At 49.8% G+C, this 20,204-nt stretch overlaps 1 protein-coding gene across 4 annotated transcripts in view; it reads left to right on the top strand.

Annotated features, from left to right (window-relative positions):
- The window catches only part of LOC119401432 (uncharacterized), an 82,641-nt gene extending 67,665 nt beyond the window's left edge, over positions 1-14,976 (top strand). For 2 of the 4 annotated variants that reach the window (XM_037668235.2, XM_037668233.2), the window contains one exon: positions 14,634-14,976. In XM_037668235.2, coding sequence (XP_037524163.1) covers positions 14,634-14,816 — 183 coding nt within the window. In that variant the 3' untranslated portion in view covers positions 14,817-14,976. Of the gene's footprint in view, positions 1-7,286; positions 7,553-14,404; positions 14,492-14,633 lie in introns of those variants that run through there. The other 2 variants (XM_037668231.2, XM_037668240.2) reach the window with 2 other exon arrangements.
- The last annotated feature ends 5,228 nt before the right edge of the window (positions 14,977-20,204 follow it).

Raw genomic sequence — 20,204 nt, 5'->3', positions numbered from 1 at the left:
CAGTGCTTCCACCGGCAACTTGTACTGTGCAAGACCCGGAGGACGTCTGAACGTTCCTCAGTCTTTCGCGGAGAGCAGCGCTCAGAACTTACGGCCGCATCCCTTTCTCGTCGAAAGATGTGACGTGCCCACCATAAACTTGGACGTCCTGTAGGTTTTCAGAACCAGGCATAATCATGTGAGTATTTGAAGGCCGGGTAGTAGTAGCAGTCTAATCTCTGGAAGCCGGGCCACCCACTTACCCGTAGTGAAGCGACCGATTACAGATGGGAACGAAGAGCGGTGGATGAGTGTGGAACAAGGCCGTCAGCCTTGCGGAGACAGGAAGCGGCTGGAACTTGGTGGAAAGCTGTCAACGTTCATGTTACGGGTTGGTGTGTAGATTGAGATAGTATGACTGTCTGGCACTGGGCGGTAGTGACTAGGAGTCAACCACCAAGGAGCCGGCGAAAAGCGGCTGCGGCAGTGACATTCGTTATGCCCAGTATGGGAATAACAAAAGCAAATGGGTCGACCATCCTCCTGTGCCACTAAGCTGGATTATGGTGGGGAGTAAGGAAACTTTGCCTCTGGATGCGAGTGGCCGGAGATACCTCGCAGCTGTTCTGCTTCGGTTATGCTTTCGCCGCCTTGCGACATAGAGAGCTCATCTTGTATATAGACGAACTAACACTCCATTGACATCTGAGCGCGGCCGCATGTTTTCTTAACAGCGGAGGTGTTGAAGCTCACCGGAATTAATCGGAAACAGATATGATCATCAGCATAAACCGGTACGCACTCTCCTCAGCTTCTTCGCCATAGTCGATGTCTTCATCTTCTCCTTCGCTACCGGAACACGCGTGGCGATTTCTCTGGCGCGCAATGCTATAATCCAATGGGCGAGAGAACGAATACGGAGAGAGGGTAGGAAACAGATCAAAAGACGGAGAAAAAAGAACAGAAAGGTAGAAAGAAAAAAGAAAGGGAAAAATTACACCATCTCCCGCTAAAGGGGACATGAGGCGATGTGAAGCAGCGTTTCGGCATGTCGAGTCCGCGTTTCATCCGTAGCAGTTTCCCGCCGACGTTGCAGTTTGCGCTGGGCTTCCCTAGCCCTGAACTCGGGGTCCGCTTGCCGACGTTTACGTTGCGCTTCCACGCGTCGAGCCTTCCGCTCCTCCACGCGCTGCTCCGCGATCTCGGCAGGCGTTAAGATATTACTGCAGCTGGCGCCGAGGTAGACGTAGGAACTCATGAGACCAGCGCAGCCGGCACAGTGACTGAGCGTGAGCACGGCCTAACGCGAGCCTTTTAGATGCGAAGCAGCTCTTTGACTCACGTGTGTAACGCCGTACGTTACGTGCGTCCGTACGAATGCGCCGCAACGCGTTCCCCTCGCCGTAGGTGTTGGAGCGTTGCCAGGTAGGTCACGCCAGAGCTCGGCGTTGACGTCACGCTCCCCTCGCATGCTTACCTCACAGGTGCGCGCTGACGTGACTCTCCCTCGCCTGCAGCATGCTCACCGCAGTGCCCGCAGCTGCCGGCTGCTCTGCCCGCTCGCAACACCTCTGAACGTTTAACTTCTCTCTCGCTTCACCCACTCCACCACCCGCAACGCTCGACCGCACGTCGAGTGGAAACAGCTCACGCCCGGGACGTCGAAAGGGACGTCGTCCTAGCCGAGATTGACGTGCTGTGTCTCGTGGAAACGTGGAACGCTGCCGCCCCGAAGATCGAAGGTTTCGACGCCGTAACGCACGCCGCCTCCGAACGTTCGGCAGCGGGAGGAGTCGCCATTTACGTTCCGAGCCAGCGTGCGCTACGCGCGTCTAACGTCGACTGGAAGAACGATCGGGAACATCTCGACGCTCCTGCTCCGAGTGCGTTGCCGTGCGCGTCGGCGACGTCGCGATGATCGCGCGTTACCTAGCTCCAAGCCTGTCGCTGGAGCAGGTTCGGCGCTGCCTGGAGGAGACGCTGACTGATTGCGGCGAGGCGTGTCCACGCGCGCCTCTTATAGTCGCTGGAGACTTGAACGTTGATGTCAGCGGAGGAGGAGGAGAATGGCTTGTCGATTACATGCGTGACGTGTACTCGCCCAAGTGCGTGTCGGTGGCGGAACGGAAACTACCCACCACGATAAGGGGTACTTGCATCGATCTGGTCTTTGCTAACTTCGACGTCGCGTGTCTGCAGGAACCTCTCAGTGTGCACTTCACCGGTCACAAGGTCGTGGTAGTCAAGGCGAAACGCGCGCCTGCTCAGGTCCAGCGCCCGTGTCTCGACTCTGAAGAAACAAAGACTACCAAGTCTTGCCAAACGCTTTAATCAAACCTACACGAAACCCAACCCGCCTCCCGTGTCTTTGCGTTTCAAACAAACGTTTACTCGAGTAAACGCTACACCGAATTTTGCTTCAAACCGTTATTCCAGCACCCGCGTCGACGCCCGTTACAACCGGGTCAACGCCGTGCGCGCCGCTGCTGCTTCGCATCCCATCAGGGTTCCCTTCGGGGAGATGGTCCAAGTTTTATCTAAACGAGGAGGGGGAAGTGGATAGGAGGAGGGGGGTAGAGAGGGAGAGAGGAAAAGGGGAGGAGAGGAGGTGTGTGGAGAGGGTTTGCGCGTGCGCAGTAAGGGTGTCACGCCGCACACCACCACCACCACCGGATTGAACTCCGCCATAAGATGCTTCGCATCTAAAATTCGTGGGAAGGAAAATTTCTTGGCGAGGCGGCATTCAAACCCGTGTTCCCACAATTCAGCGGCGAGCATCATAACTACTCGCCAATCCAGGTACGCTCGCTGATGATTGCATAGCCTTGTGTAGTACAGTATACCAAGAGGGTGGGAAAGGGAAGTGAGGGTAACGAGCAAAAGGAGGAGGCAGAGACGTTAACCAAAAACACTTCCGGTGGGCTACCCTATATTGGGGGAAAATGAGGAAGGAAGAGAGTAAAGCATTGCATAAAATAATGAGAAAGAGAAATAAAGTTAGAACAGGAAGTGAGAAATAGAAAGAATCAAAGATAGAGAAACAAATGGTGAGAGAGAGGATAGAAATAGAGGAAGCAAGCGAGAAAAAGAAATAAATATAGAATGAGCCAGACGGAGTGAGGAAAAGTGAGGATGGTGGCGTTAGGTTAATAGATGTAGGCCCAGGATGCGTAATTGACACGGCAGTTAGGTGTTTTGGGCAGACAACAAAGACTATATTACAAGCAGATGATACGTTTAACACTTGACAAAGAGCACAACATTGAGAACAATGGCTAGAAGTCCTACGCGCCTAGAGAAATATCAGTTCTCCTATTTGGTGGTGTACAGTCTTTGTTGCGGTAAGGATCTTTGTGGTGGACGCTTCGCGAGCCATTTGGAAGTGCAGCTCCGCTCAAGATGCCTTCACCAGGCCCTGACGGGGTAGTGTTAGAAGATTAGGCCGACAGGATACCAGGCGACTGGTACGCACGAGGTTCTCCCTTTTTTGTCTGGCCGCAACTTCCCAGGCCTTAGTCTTCAGGCCAGGTTGCCGTTCACCGTGTTATTACCAGGCACAGAGCGCGCATCGAGATGGCCAGGCCCGCTTGTCTGCAATGACGTCCGGTCGAGGGAAGCAACTTAGAGAGAGATCAGGCTCAGCAGGTCCGCATGGCTGCGGCACGCGCAGCTGAAGAACGCCGCTCCTCGAACCACCCATCAGCAAGCTGCCGTTCGAATCATATTCCATGCCATCTGCTCGAACCGTGCGCGCTCGCTCTTCCTTTTCACCTTTTTCCGTCATAAGCACATGACGCACAGCGCAACTACCCTTTCACCTTCGCTTCCTCGCGGCCAAAGTGCACATAGTCACTCCACTCTCCACTTAAGATAGTTGGCGTGCAACAATTCAGTCTAGGTCAGGAGGAGACAGGAGTGCAGAATCGTTGGTATGGTTGAAAGAAGTTCACATTAGTCCGAATGTTCTTCCGCCGCACAGGACGTAGTGTACAAAAAGAACCAGAAGACATTAACGACAGTGAACGATACGAACTGTTCAAATCTAGGGAAACGAAAAGAAAAACAGAACATTTTCAACACGAACCGCAGTGGGAAACATAAAAGCAGTTCATATGCGAGATAAGTAGCCCGCTCCTACACTGTCCGACCCTTTTATGAATTCTACGTTGAAAGAGTACGCTCGAATTAACAAGCTCCATCGGAACACTCGGTTGTTGACTTGTTTAACTTACTGCAAGTACCCTGGTGGCTGGTGGTTGCACTGGAGTATGAATGTTTTTCCGGATAGGTACATGTCTAACTTTTGGACAGCCCACACGAGCACTAAACATTTACGCTCTATTGTGCAATAGCGTGCATTTCTAGGCAGCAGATTGCTTCTAGCATTAAGAACTGGGTGTAAAATGTCGTCACCACTTGTCTGCAGAAACACTGCGTCTAGGTATGTACTTTCACTGCGCCTACACGGAGCATGAAAGGCTTCGCCTGGCCTTGGGCTTGAAGTATGGGACTTCCGGGGAGTTTGTCTTTTAACACGGTAAAGACATTTTCTTGCGTTTGTCCCCACGATACAATCTGATTTCGGCCTGTGTTGTTAAGGTCCCTGAGCGGCTTTCGGAATAAACTTCCTGTAATAGCCGTTTAGGCCGAGAAAGAATTGCACAGCTTTCTTCGTAGATGGGCGCTTGGCGCCCATGACCTTGTCCAGCATTTTCAACATTGGTTCTATTTTCCTCTCTAATGCGATATCCGTTTAATGTCATAGTACGCTCTCCGATCTCGCACTTGCTTGGAAGATTGTGAGTTTGCACTGCGAATTCGCTCGAGGGCAAGTTGTAAGGCTTCCATGTGTTCATGCCGTGTGCTTCATGTATTCATACCTCATCATCGATGTGATCATGCACGTTGGGCAAATCACGTAGAGGTCACCTCAAAGGGCGTGCAAATATTACTGGGACCGTTTAAATTTCAAAATACCTCTATTTGAAATCATATTCTTGAAAATGACGTTCCGACATGCTTCAAAATGCCCCGACATGCTTGAAAATGACCTGTTCACGAGAGGCTGGAGCCATGGTAACTGGCCAATAGCCCTTCGTGAAGTCAGAGTTCGAGAAACATTTCTGTTTAACCGCAAGTCCTTGAAAAAATGTTGCAGTGGATTAGCTCGGCTAAGCCAGGATAACGTAGCGTTAGCAAATGCTAAGCAAATTATTCTTAGCTTTCCTGATTGTCTACCATTAGCTTGATTATCATGCTTACTGCTGCTCCAATGACACACATTCACACACACACGGTATACGTATTATATGGCACATGTATATTTATTTTGCCAGGCAACTACTTTGGGATCCGAGGAGTTAAGCTACTCCGCTCTTCTGCGCCGTTGAGCAGCATTTGCGCTCTCCTTCTCCATGGCTATACCACACTGGCAAACGCCCGTCAGAGGCGCTGCCAAGGCTACGATGTCACTCCTCTGCAAAGCGCACAGCGGCGGCTGCGAGTCGCGCGCGGTGGCGGCGAAGTGCGCAGGAGCTGCCGGCTCCGGTGCGTGACATCACTGTTACTTGCGCATGCACACCACGGCTCTTGAGGATCCACGCGAAACTGGCTCGGCTAGGCCAGTATAGCTCACGCTACAAAATATGAATTCTCGGTACTGGCTTACTGTCGGAAACCAAAGTCTCGATCAGCTCTCGAAAATGAATGCTCAACCGTAGGGTGTTTTCGAGCCTCTTGACGACAAAAAATGGTGTATGATACGGCGGCTTGGATTTCTCGATTATATCCAGTGGAAGCATCTTCTGTACCTCTTGTTCCATACTCTCATGCAGAGCAAGGGTAATTGGGTACTGACGTCCGTGAACTGGTTTCTCGGTGGCCTGGTCATTAGATCATTCGACAACATGCGTTTTGCGTGGTAGGTACATACGTCTGCAAACTCTTTACACAACTGCTGAACTTGTTCCAGTTGTTCTCTGCGCAAGTTAGGCGATATCTTCGCGCCTGAAGCCGTCTGCGTCTGCCGTAGACTCAAAGCTGGGATGATGTCGCAGTCGGCACCCTCAGTTTTCACCAGTTTTGTGTCTTCTGCACCTGTAGTAGTGACTGCAGACACCTCATGAGTACATGTTATTTTTAGTTCCTCGTACTTCTTCAACATAATAATGTGCAGAACCTTATTGCTCTGTCCTAGGTCAATTGCATAATCAACGTCCTTTTTAGCTTCAAGGACCTCAAACGGGCATTTCCACTAGATAAGAAGCCTCTTTGTGTCGGTAGGTAGGTAAAATTAGAACCTTGTCACCGGGTTGTAGCCTTGTTCGTCGGCGGGTTGTACCCTTGTTCTGCTTATGATCTTGTTTACCAAGCTCCTAATGAGCGAGGTTGCAGGTGTGTTCAAGCCGGTTTCTAAGGTCCACAAGATAGGTCAGAGGCGTTCTCCGCACCTCATCATCAATGTCCTCGTTCATCTACGGCCCTCTCAAAACGCTCAAAGGTCCACGCACGTGTCTGCCGCAGTTTAACATAAACGGTGAAAATCCCAAACTGGGTTGTGGTACTTCGCGGTAGGCGAAAAGAAGAGGAGCAATGTAGTGACCGCATGACGGGTAATTCTCCTAACGCATTATTTTGAGCACGGCCTTCTGAATTGCACTACTGAATACCGACGACAGTGGGCTATATAGATTTCAGCCGCAATATAGATTTCAGGTACTTGCAACTTAGCAGACTAGCAAAATAATGTTGGAGCAGGTCCGACCATAGTGTCAGTAGCAAAAAGCTGCGCTTTTCTCTGTTTCGGTTAAGGTGGACTTGGCGCTTTTAGAAAAAAGAAACTCCACATGCATATCGTTTTGTCGCGCATACACATACGGGAATAAAGTAACCTATGTAGATCAGACGCGGTTGCGCGTAAATTCAGATTAGGGGTCCAGCAAAGGGAGCCGAATTATTAGTGAGCCGTCCATCGCCTTGCCGGGCCCCAGTTTGAATTTAAGCGCAACCACCTCTGATATACACGTGTCACTTTATTCCTGCATGCGGAAGCGTGACAAAAGGATTTATATATATATATATATATATATATATATATATATATATATATATATATATATATATATATATATATATATATATATATATATATATATATATGGAACCCTATACACGGATATGATGATGATTATGATGATACGGATACATATACGGAGTCGGGTTTGTCTTCGTCTTCTTTCTTGCGTTCGTCATTTATTCTTCGCGCTAGTATGTCTCACCGGTGATTTACCTCTATTCCAGCTAAAGTGACTGCAACCTGTTCATGAGAGCATCCTAAATGATGCATGAGAAAACACTGAACCACATGAAAAAGCCTGCGCAGAAAGCTGTGGCTCAAGGGAGCTTTGCCTGCTTTGCCAATAGCGAGCGCAATGGCCGACTCGGTGGGATGAAAGGGAACTACCGCTCTCACAGGCGGAGAGGAGCATTCGGGGGGCCGCACCAAAGGGGGGAGATCGAGCGGCCGTGCCTCTTGCCATGCACCAAGGCGACTTTTCTTGCACGGGATCAGCGGGTGAGCCTCCCAGCAAGACCAAGTCTGGGACATCCTGCTCACCAAAGTTGTTGCTAATGTTTAGGGTCGGTCAGCCGTCTGCTAAGCAATACTTGTTGTTGGGCTAGTCGGTTCATGGTAACGTAAAAGGTCTAAACTGCGCGAAGAAGACGTTGAAGGAAAAATGAACACATACACACACACGAGCGCAGAACTTCCAAGTGATTTTATTTGAGGAAAGCAGGTGAATGTATACTTCCTCAGAAATAACGAGAACAAGGTACGAACGCGATGATACAGGTGAAATTTCCGCAAGAAAGATGCGTGCGCATCAAATGCAGGGCAGTCATTTGATGTGTCCGTCTAAGAAGTTAATTTCTTCTCTTGATAGCGATAGCGAGGGAGTGCTTACGCAGCTATCTCCCCGTTTTGCGATAAAATACGCCTCAACGACTTCTCTTTCTGTTCGGGAATGAGCCTTCGATAAGAATTCCGTCTTTATCAGATGAGGCAAACAGCTCTTGTTATCACACCGTTTACAATGTAATGCGAGATTGCTGCCCGTGACAGTGCGCAAAGATCTGTTGTGTTCCTGTGCTCGCTCGTTGAAACATCGGCCGGTTTGGCCTATGTATGACCGCCCGCAAGAAAGGGGTATCTCATACATAGTGTTAGAAACACAACTGGTGAACTTGACCTGATGGTTCTTCTTGCATTGCCACTCTTGTTTCGTTCCTGTTAGGAGCGGGCACACTTTTCGAAATTTGCATGGTACCGAGAAGGCGACACGAATGTCATATCGTTCTGCGGCCTTCTTAAAGTTGTGGGACAGACAATGTATATACGGCACGACTGAAGGTGGTTTGTGGTCCGAGCGCTTCTCTTGCCTATCGGTAGTCTTCAGCTTTTGAAGCAGGCAATTGGATCTGCTGCAAATCAGGTGTTGCGGATAACCAGCATACAGCAGACGCTAGACCTGTGGATTGAAACTCCAGGAAGCTGTATGGACAAATGACTTCTGTAAGGCGGAAAGACAGGTAGACATAATTATGCCACGCTTCACAAGTTTAGAATGGGCGTTCTTGTACGGTAGTAGGCTCTTGTTGCTCCTGGGATTGTACGTCCAGCAAACGTGGTCATCTTAGAAATGCAAATTGATGTCCGAGAATTGGATATGGGTGTCCTTCGTCAATTCATGAGCAAAAGACAAACCTTTCCCCTCAGAGGAGAAGGCGCTTAAAATGTTAGGGACAACACTGTCAACGTCATTATCAGAAGAGTGATTTAAAAACACTAAAAAGTCGTCTACATAACGAAACACATGTACTATCGTGAGCAATATGACCTCGAACGCGCGAGCGCGTGGCGAATAGGCTCGAACCCCGCATCGGCTGATTCGCAGCGGCCAGTGCCGGAAACAAAGTCATATGGGCGCCGCGCTTCCGCTAGCTGTTGACACTCCCGCCTCAATATCGTTGCTGCAGTACGTCAGCTTATAAGGTGTCAGTGACCGCTAGCGGTGATACGAATTCACACCAGCGTGCACAGTCACACCCAATGACCCATCAGCTATGTAGATCTTGAGATATCGGCGGTGACGTAGCCTGCCGTGATGCACAGGCCATGCTTGTATTATGTTTAGGTGGTGTTCGCTGACCATACTGATACGCCTCTTTTATTTATTAATGTTTTTAGTGCAATATTTTTTTTTGCTTTTTTATTGCTAGCAGCCGATAGCACGCAGTCAGCTGCCGTTTCGCACCAACGCTATCGAAGCGGGTGTGCCAGCAGTCAGCGGAAGAGCGCCCCTGCTTTCCCCTCCGGTTTCGGCAGCGCCATCCACGTATCGCGCTATCTCGGTTTTGAGGCTATCCGCCACGCGCTCGCGTGTTCGAGCTCATATTGCTCACGATACTACAACCGGGTGTTAAGAGAGCTCACTTTCAAGACGTCTATCAAAGAAGGCTAAAAATGCTAGCGAAGGACAACCATATCCAGTTCCTGGACATCAATTTGCATTTCAAAGATGACCACGTGTGCTGGACGTGGTCATCTGGACGTTTGATGGACGTTTGTTGCTCCGACGTGGTTTGCTGGACGTTTGTTGCTCCTGTACATTCCCAGAAGCAACAAGAGCCTACTACCGTACAAGAGCGCCCATTCTAAACTTGTGAAGCGTGGCATAATTATGTCTACCTGTCTTTCCGCCTTACAGAAGTCCTGTGTCCATACAGCTTCCTCGAGTTTCAATCGACTGGTCGAGCGTCTGCTGCATGCTGGTTTCCGCAACACCTGATTTGCAGCACATCCGAGAGCCTGCTTCAAAAGCTGAAGACTACCGATAGGCAAGAGAAGCGCCCGGATCAGAAACCACCTGCAGTCGTGCCGTATATACATTGTCTGTCCCACAACTTTGGGAAGGGTGCAGAACGGTATGGAATTCGTGTTCGTCTTCTCGGCACCATGCAAACTTCGAAAAGTGTGCTCGCTCTTAACAGGAACGAAACAAGAGTGGAAATGCAAGAAGAACCATCAGGTCACGTTGACCAGTTGTTGTTGTGAACACTATGTATGAGATACCCCTATCTTGCGGGCGGTCATACATAGGCCAAACCGGCCGATGTTTCAACGAGCGAGCACAGGAACACAACAGACCTTTGCGCACTGGCACGGGCAGCAATCTCGCATTATATTGTAAACGGTGTGATAGCAAGAGCTGTTTGCCTCATCTGAATAAGACGGAATTCTTATCGAAGGCTCACTCCCGAACAGAAAGTGAAGTCGTTGATGCGTATTTTATCGCAAAACGGGGAGATAGCTGCGTAAGCACTCCTTCGCTATCGCTATCAAGGGAAGAAATTAACTTCTTAGACGGACACATCAAATGACTGCCCTGTACGTGATGCGCACGCATCTTTATTGCGGAAATTTCACCTGTATCATCGCGTTTGTACCTTGTTCTCGTTATTTCTGAGGAAGTATATATTCACCTGCTTTCCTCAAATAAAATCAGTTGGAAGTTCTCCGCTTGTGTGTGTGTATGTGTTCCTTTTTCCGTTAACGTCTTCTTCGCGCAATTTAAAACTTTTACGTTACCGTCTGCTGAGCAGCGGAAAACCGCGTCCCCCTCTTGCTTCGTAGCAGAAGAAAACATTAATGCATTTCTCACATGACCGCATAAGAGGGAGAAAGGACGATAATCAGAATATATTTTCTCATTAGTAAATTACAAGTTAATACTATGAAAGCCACCACTCTACCCGAATGTAGGTGTTTCCGAAGCGAGAGAGCCCACAAAAAGAAATCACATATGGCAAACGGCAAAGCACACTTAGATTTTTGGCAGAAATAAGCGCCGCGATAAAAGGACAGGGCCAAAGTGTTGACAAAAACCGTCATACATGGCCTCAACATCCAAGTCTTAATATAAACCACGCGATTTGCACATGATGCTTCGCGCGGCACTTCGGTTCCTTATATAGTAGCATGAAAGAAGTGAACTAATATACCATCGTGCAGGCCAATGCAGTTAGAGGTGCATGTGTCTTGTTTGGGCTAGCTCAATGGCTGGCGATGATTTGTTAGCTCTGTCACCACGCATAAATCAGCGAGGTTTCGCTTAACAAGCAATTCGAAGTTGGCACCCGTGTACGTCAGTTGCTTCGTTTCTTCACTTTGTCCCCGTCCCTTCAGGGTCGCACTTACATTCTTCACGCACGAGCGAGCACTTCACGAGCCAGCTAGTTGAGAACATACCGTGTAACTTCGTAGATTTTCATGTCCTCTGCTAGGTCTGATATAGGCTTTTTAAATATGAATATACTTGTGTTTTGTAGGAATCATAGAGAGAAAATCGAAACTTGAAAAAGTTTACTGTTTCTGTGTGGTCGAAAAAAAAAATGTTTTAATGCAAGTGACTATGTAGTCATCTTCAAGTGCCGTGGTTTAAATGAGACATTAAAAAAATTGACTTTGAGCTTCTCTTCTTCTGATATTTGAAATAGCTCGGAAAATTTGGACCAGCTACGCACCTGTTAATGCGAACACTATAGAAAGAGATTAGCCGTATGCCTTCGCTAGCATGTCTGATACCTCGAACTCGCTTCTCTCCTACACTCACATGCGCCCAAGTATGCTCACTCTCACATCATACCTCCTCATGTCCATTGTCATTTCCACACCCTAGCTTTAGTATAATATACATGGCTGTATTGCTCCTAACCCTACACCACTCCTTTCCATCCTGCTCATCCTCACATCACTTCTCACCCTTACTTCCTTTTCCCACTCCTTCATATACTATACAGGCCGCGGCGGCTGCATTTTCGATGGAGGCGAAAATGTTTGAGGCCCGTGTACTTAGATTTAGGTGCACGTTAAAGAACCCCAGGTGGTGGAAATTTCCGGAGCCCTCCACTACGGCGTCTCTCATAATCATATCGTGGTTTTGGGACGTTAAACCCCAAAGATTATTATTTTTATCATACACTATACATAGCCATGTTTTACCCTTTCTCATCCTTTTAACACGAAAGTGTTTAGTGCCGGGGTGCACCAAGGCTTAAATGACGTATTCCCGTCACGGAAATATGGCAGTAAATAACGATGACAAAAAGAAAACGCCAAGAAAAAGTATTGATTTCGATCAAATGGTTGGGGGATCTGCGTTCTTGGATCGGTAAAGTAAAGCACTGCATCATGACATTAAACGACAGCGACCGCTTTTGTAGTTTCAGCTTTTCGTAAAAAAAGCTTTGGTGCAGCGAAAGAGACGCCAGAAAGCGGAAGGTGTTCCCGCGTTGGCTTAAGCTACGAAATCTGCCTCTAGCATCACTGAAGCACTGTGTGGTATATGCATGACAAAAGACGCAGGTTCCCCTAGTAGTGGGGAGCCCACACCTAGGCGTTTCTCCCACCAAATAACGAAGCCTTGAATGATTGCTTATCGAGTACCAGCGCCAAGAGTATTGTGCTTATCATTACGTTTATTATGTGCTTGTTGATGCCGTCTTTATGCGGGATTCAGCATATGCTGTGTCCATTGTATGGTAAATACTTCAGCTACCACAAGGACTAAATCGTGATCTGTGGGGTTAGTTGTCAGGACAGAGATATACCAGTAGGAGTCAACGTGCATGCATACATGTCAAACGGTACTACAGATGTGAAACATAATAGACTTTGTGCAAGCTCCCATTCATCAGTGTACAATAAACGATCAACTTTACCCCTGTTCAGACACGGTTCCCTTTCGTGTTATACTGATTTCCTTGATGAGGGATCGACCATGTTCGAACACAAAAGTGTTTGATGCGCGGGTCGACCAAATACATTCGTTACAGATATGACGTTGATGAAATGGACGCCAAAGGTTGAGAAAGAAAAACACCAAGAAAAAGATCCGTCGCTTGGAATTGCACCCACGAACTTGCGGCCCCGACGGTAAACGCTCGACGCTCAACCGACTAAGCTACCTGGCAGATGCTGGACAGTTCACGAACGCGCCTTATATCTTTCACACGTTCTCTCTCGCACGGTGATCTCTGTTGGCGGTGTGGGTAGGCGGGGCGGATCGGGGCGGTGCCGCCATCTGTGAGAGGTGAAAAGAAGTAATGCGTCATGATCAACACTTACTAGCGCTTACGCTGAGATTGCGCGCGATATCGGAGGTAATGTTCAAAGCGTCTCGATACAAGCGAGGGAGACGCAGTTAGGTTGTTTGCCTTTCGCATCGTGTTAGCGTGCGCCGGCTAAACGGCGTTGTGCAGCTTCCACATGCACCAACGGGATTTCTCTGCCGTCGACTGCTTCGACTGCGAGCGCACCGACTAACAAAACTACTGCAATGCGCGTTGTAGAAAGGACATTCTTTCGAAGGCCTTGGTGTAGCGAGAGAGAGGCCAGCAGGACGCACGCGTTTGCGGCTCAAGCTATGAACATCTGCCTCCCGTGTTGCTGAAGCGCAGTGTGGTAGTGTATGCATGAGCAGGCGCCGGTTACCCATTACTAAAAGCGCACACCGTGCCGTTTCTCTCCTTAATTGACGATGTTTTGAAGTGCATATCGGGTACCAGTGCTGATTATGAGCTCGTTGATGTCACCTTTACGCGGGATTCAGGATTCGCTGTGTCTAAATATACGTTCAAAACTTCAGCTACCACAATGGTTTAATCATGATCATGGGCGTTAGCCGCCGCAATGGAGACATGCCACAATGCGTCAACATGGGTGCATCCACGTCAAACGGCGTTATAGCTGCGGAACACGAATAGATATTGCACAAGCTCTCATAGATCACTACACAATAAGCACTACTTCTGTGAAGGCACGTTTCACTTTCCTGTTATACCGATTCCCATTACGCAGGGATCAGCCATGTTTTTTTTTCTCCTTCTCACTCTCACATAACCCATTCCGATGCTCACTTCGCTTTAAACAACCTAATATGCTCTACTATGCATGGTAAGTCTTTGGACTGTCAACCAATCTTTACCTCATGCGTCCCTCTTCCTCACCCTCGCATTAGTTCTCCTCACCCGCACTTACCTTTCTTACCCCTTACTATACTATATTTCAGTAAAATTTTTTGGGCTAGATGGTGCATGTTACAAGAAACTTCGACGACGCAAACCACCGAGATGAAAAGGCGAAAGGAAAAAGCGCCATACTATAGTGCACATGGGTAGGCTATGCCTTACTTTGTCCCATTTCTCTTTTCCATCGCCCTCATACTCACATCACTCCTCGTCAACCTCATTTCGCGTTCCCATTCCTTGCTACACATTTTGAATGCTTACCTCTCACACCATTGCATTGCGTACCTGTAATTGGCTTTCTTCATTTCTTACCGTTGCTTTAACCCTCTTCACCCAGTTTGTGCGGTCGACTAATGGTGCTACTCCAAGACTGAACAGCCCGGCTGTTAGAATAAACGGCGATGAACTTTCATTTTATGTTACCGTAAGTTTTGTGCTTATATTTCATTACCTCCTCCAGCGTAGCAATGGGCAGGATTATTTCAATCTGTGCAGATTCAGGAAGGTACACGCGAAGCATCCAGGATATTGATTTTGATGAATATAATTTTATTTTTTTTTTGCAGACTGTTTCTCCTGGCGCTCAGGATTACATACATTCTGATGTGCATTACACGTGTGAATTAGGTATATGCGACACAAAAAACGACTGTATTCCTTCGGATCTGTTTATGCCGTGCTGGAAACCATCAAAGCCAGCTATAACGAAAGGATGGTTGCCGAGACCTACATCTGCGTGCTTCAGATAAGGTAGCATCCGAGACCTTTCGATATTGTGGACATTAAAAAAAACATCGTCATTTTTTTGAAAACGCTGTAGGCCCTCTTGGGGCACAAGCTGTGGTGGGTGCAACTTTGAATACAGTAAAAAAATACGACGAAATAAAGCCATATTCACGAAGAACAGAATCTCAGCCCGCTCTAAAATCAACAAAAATGCGCACATCCAACTAGGATAAGCAGACAACATAGGCTGGTCACTGCGTATAGGAAATCTCATTACGAAAAGAGGATACATATTAAATACGAGTAACGCTAAATAACCTTATTAGTGTTCGAATTCTAAATTATGAATAGTGTTAATGAATGAAATAACATAAGAACGCTGATCAATATTAGGTATAATATCCAACGTGAAAAGGCGTGCGGCAAGGAACAGCAATTGTAAGTCTTAAGATGACTCGATTTTTGTCCTATTGGTTTAGAATAATTCATGTATGTTGAATGTAAGAATGGAGCAAGAATGTGTGTCAATTGCATTCGATAAGATTCATGATCTTGTGAGTATAAAAGTAAAGTCTTGAAACCATAAAGCCCCTCCCATATCTTCATGCTTTGTGCAAAAGTTTTTTTTCGAGAAAGCAATCATTAGGAAAGCGTATAAACAGGCAATAGGTATACCGATAATACGTCGAACGACATGTTGTTGGCGCTAGGACTTCATAACACGTTTGCAGAGCTGATAGAGGCCCACACGGTAGCACATTATGGCCGGTTGACACAGAGCCCCGCGGGCAGACATACTTTGGACACACTTTGGCTCACGTTCGGCGAACATGGGGTCAAAAAAGACATTCCGCGGTCTGTGAGGGGATATATTGTCACGTGGTCGTGACGTCGACGAAGACAGCAGTCGGCGTTTGCAGGATGAAACTGTTTATTTGGCCGAACTTGTGGCCGGAAAATCAGAACTAGAACTACAGCAATACACGCTGTACAATGATAGCGGCGAACAGGGCGTCGTCCGTCGATCAACTGACAAGCAGTCAAGCGCGTCGGCTTTTATACAGGCGCTATCGAACTTTCCAGCGATATCGCTGGTGGCGGCGTAATCTCTAGACAAAGCTGGAACATTCGCGTGCGGGGCGCAATCTTAACAAACCGATCTACTACAATCGCGACGCTTCTAGAACACTACTTCGCCGACAGCGTCGAGCGTTGATAACCGTCCCTGCCGGTCAAACCCGAATACATCAAAACAAGACAAGAAGTGGGCGTGGCATTGCCCCCCTCTGAAAAAGCATCGTCCCGATGCTTGTGAAAGAACATAGAAGAGAAAAAAAAACAAGTGCATACACAAATAAATTACAATAACAAAGGAAAAAAATAGAGTCCCCAAGCTCGCTAACGCGCAAAATACGGCTTAAGGCGCACGATATGGACGACTTCAGGTCGCGCACGGCGCCGCTGAGAGTTCGTAATGCCGTCAGGGACAACCTCATAGTCGAGTGCGCCGAGGCGTCGAAGTACCCTGTACGGTCCGAAGTATCGTCGAAGAAGCTTCTCACTAAGTCCTCGTCGGCGTATTGGCGTCCATACCCATACACGGTCACCGGGTTGGTATTCCATGTGGCGTCGTCGAAGGTTGTAGCGGCGGCTGTCAGTCGTCTGCTGGTTCTTGATCCGTAGGCGGGCGAGCTGTCGTGCTTCTTCGGCGCGCTGTAGGTAGGTTGTCACGTCGATGTTTTCCTCGTCGGTCACGTTTGGTAGCATGGCGTCGAGCGTCGTTGCCGGGCTCCGTCCGTAGACCAACTTGTACGGCGTCATCTGCGTCGTTTCCTGTACGGCCGTGTTGTACGCGAAGGTCACGTACGGAAGGATGGCGTCCCACGTCTTGTGTTCGACGTCGACGTACATGGCCAGCATGTCGGCGATGGTCTTATTTAGACGCTCGGTAAGGCCGTTGGTCTGTGGGTGGTACGCGGTGGTGTGGTGGTGGCTTGTGTGGCTGTATTCCAGGATCGCCTGAGTTGGTCAGCCGTAAACGCCGTACCTCTGTCGGTGATGAGAACCTCCGGGGCGCCGTGTCGAAGGACGATGCTCTCAACGAAGAACTTTGCTACCTCAGCGGCACTGCCTTTGGGCAGGGCTTTTGTTTCGGCGTAGCGGGTGAGGTAGTCGGTAGCCACGACGATCTATTTATTTCCGCAAGTCGACGTTGGGAACGGCCCCAGGAGGTCCATCCCGATCTGCTGAAATGGTCGCCGAGGAGGCTCGATCGGCTGAAGGAAGCCTGCTGGTCTTGTGGGCGGTGTCTTCCGTCGCTGACAGTCTCGGCACGTCCTTACGTAGCGAGTGACGTCGGCTGCAAGGCGCGGCCAGTAGTACTTTTCCTGTACTCGTGCGAGCGTTCGGGAAAGTCCGAGGTGTCCAGCCGTCGGGTCGTCGTGCAGGGCATGCAGAATTTCTGGTCGCAGTCCCGAAGGTACAACGATAAGGTAGCTGGCTCGGGCCGGAGAGAAGTTCTTCTTTACGAGGACGTTGTTTTTCAGGGAAAATGATGCCAATCCTCGCCTGAATACTTTTCGGACAGCGATGGTCCTGCCCTCCAGGTAATCCACTAGACCCTTCAGTTCCGGGTCGGCTTGCTGTCGTTCGGCGAAGTCTTCGGCACTTATGGCTCCCAAGAAGCTGTCATCATCCTGGTCGTCGGGCGGTGGTGGGTCGACGGAGGCACGAGACAAGCAGTCGGCGTCGGAGTGTTTCCTTCCGGACTTGTACACGACAGTAATGTCAAATTCTTGAAGTCTTAAGCTCCACCGTGCGAGGCGACCTGAAGAGTCCTTCAAGTTAGCTAGCCAACACAAGGCGTGATGGTCGCTCACAACTTTGAAGGGCCTGCCGTAGAGGTAGGGGCGAAACTTTGACGTAGCCCAGATGATGGCGAGGCACTCCTTTTCTGTTGTGGAATAGTTGACCTCTGCTTTAGACAGCGACCGGCTAGCATAACTGATAACCCTTTCCACTCCGCCCGTCCGCTGCACAAGGACGGCGCCGAGTCCTATGCTGCTTGCATCGGTGTGAATCTCTGTATCGGCGTATTCGTCGAAATGCGCAAGTATCGGAGGCGTCTGCAGGCGTCGTTTCAGTTCATGAAATGCTTCGACTTGCGCTGTTTGCCACATGAATTCGACGTCGGTCTTCGTGAGTTGCGTTAGTGGTTCGGCGATCCGTGAAAAGTCTTTGACAAAACGTCTGTAATAGGCGCACAAGCCGAGAAATCGGCGCACGGCCTTCTTGTCGGTGGGTAGCGGGAAAGCGGCGATGGCAGCTGTTTTCGGCGGGTCTGGGAGCACTCCAGTCTTGCTGATCACGTGACCCAAAAACAAGAGCTCCTCGTACGCGAAGCGGCACTTTTCTGGCTTCAGGGTGAGCCCGGAGTTCTTTATTGCTTGAAGTACGGATTGAAGTCGCTGGAGGTGTTCGTCGAAGTTCGAGGAATACACAACGACGTCGTCCAAGTAAACAAGGCAAGTCTGCCACTTCAAGCCAGCCAGCACGTTGTCCATGACGCGCTGGAACGTCGCAGGTGCCGAGCAAAGACCGAAAGGCATGACCTTGAACTCAAAGAGGCCGTCGGGTGTTATAAAAGCGGTCTTTTCTCGGTCTCTTTCGTCTACTTCGATCTGCCAATAGCCGGTCTTGAGGTCCATCGACGAAAAGTACGTCGCGTTGTGCAGTCGATCCAGGGTGTCGTCTATCCGTGGGAGGGGGTACATGTCCTTCTTCGTGATTTTGTTCAGGCGCCGATAATCAACGCAGAAGCGCAGCGTCCCGTCCTTCTTCTTCACTAACACCACGGGTGACGCCCACGGACTCTTTGAAGGCTGGATGATGTCGTCGCGTAGCATTTCGTCGACTTGTTTCTTTATGGCCTCACGTTCTCGCGTCGAAACTCTGTAGGGGCTCTGTCGGAGTGGTCGAGAATTTTCTTCTGTTATAATGCGGTGCTTAGCAAGGGGCGTTTGTCGGACCCGCGATGACGACGAGAAACAGTCCTTGTATTGCAGGAGCAGGGTTTTCAGCTGGTCTTGCTTGACCTTCGGAAGCCTCCGGTTGACGTCGAAATTTGGTTCGGGACCTCGATTCGTTGAAGCAGGTTCGGCAGCATCGAAGAGGGCGAAAGCATCGCTGGCGGCTACACATTCGTCGATGTAGGCAACCGTCGTACCAAAGTTGACGTGCCTATATTCGTGGCTGAAGTTTGTCAGCACTACCTTTGCTTTACCGTCGCGCAGCTCGGCTATACCTCGTGCGACGCAAATTTGACGGTTCAAGAGTAGTTGTTGGTCGCCCTCGATGACGCCATCAAGGTTCGCAGGTTTTTCGGTGCCGACAGAAATAATGACGCTGGAGCGCGGTGGAACGGTCACCTGCTCTTCTATAACGTTCAATGCATGGTTCCCTGGCGTCGCGTGGGGCGGGAGCGCTTTGTCTGAGGTTAGCGTTATCGACTCAGACCTCAGGTCGATGACGGCGCCGTGGTCACTTAGGAAGTCCATTCCAAGTATCACATCCCTAGAGCAATTCTGTAGGATTACAAAGCTCGCAGTATAAGTCCGGTTATTGATGGTGACTCTCGCCGTGCAGACACCAATCGGCGTTATCAGGTGGCCTCCAGCTGTCCGGATTTCGGGTCCACTCCAAGCGGTCTTTACTTTCTTCAGCTTGGTGGCGAACGGTCCACTGAAGACAGAATAGTCGGCCCCGGTGTCGACGAGAGATGTGACGCTGTGGCCGTCGATAAGAACGTCGAGGTCGCTAGTTCGTCGTCTCGCGTTGCAGTTAGGTCGTGGCGTGGGGTCACGGCTGCGTCGATGCGTTCCGCTGCTTCCATCTTGCGTCGGCGGGTCTTCTTCAGTCCGCGAGATTTCGTCGTCAGGGGTCTGTCTGGTTCGCGTCGTGTTCTGAAGGTTTCGCCGCGGCGTCGTCGTCGGCGGCGGAGGATCTTCGGTAGTTCGTCGTACAGCAACCGCACCTCCATCGGTTGCTGCCCTTAGTTTTCCGGATACGGGCTAGGCGACCGGCCCCGGTTTGGGCCAGTGTATGGTCGGCGGTGCGGTGACATGTAGCGGCCGGGCGACGGCAAGCGGGAAGGTCGTCGTTCTTGCCCCTGTGTTCCGGTGAGGTAGTCGTCAATGTCGCGCGGCCGTTCGCCTGGCTGCGGGCGCGGCGCGTTGACGGCGAATCCGCGTAGCCCCATCTGACGGTACTGGCAGCGGCGGTACGTGTGGCCGGCCTCCCCGCAGTGGTAGCAGAGCGGGCGGTTGTCGGGAGCACGCCATACATCGGTCTTCCTCGGGGTGTTGCGCTGGCCGACAGGTGGTCGGTAGGGCGTCGGTGGCGGCGGCGGCGTC

Source organism: Rhipicephalus sanguineus, chromosome 8 (genome assembly GCF_013339695.2).
Source record: "Rhipicephalus sanguineus isolate Rsan-2018 chromosome 8, BIME_Rsan_1.4, whole genome shotgun sequence".
Taxonomy (NCBI): Eukaryota; Metazoa; Arthropoda; class Arachnida; order Ixodida; family Ixodidae; genus Rhipicephalus; species Rhipicephalus sanguineus.
The sequence above is the reverse complement of the archived record's forward strand: the minus strand, read 5'-3'. Positions and strand labels throughout refer to the sequence as shown.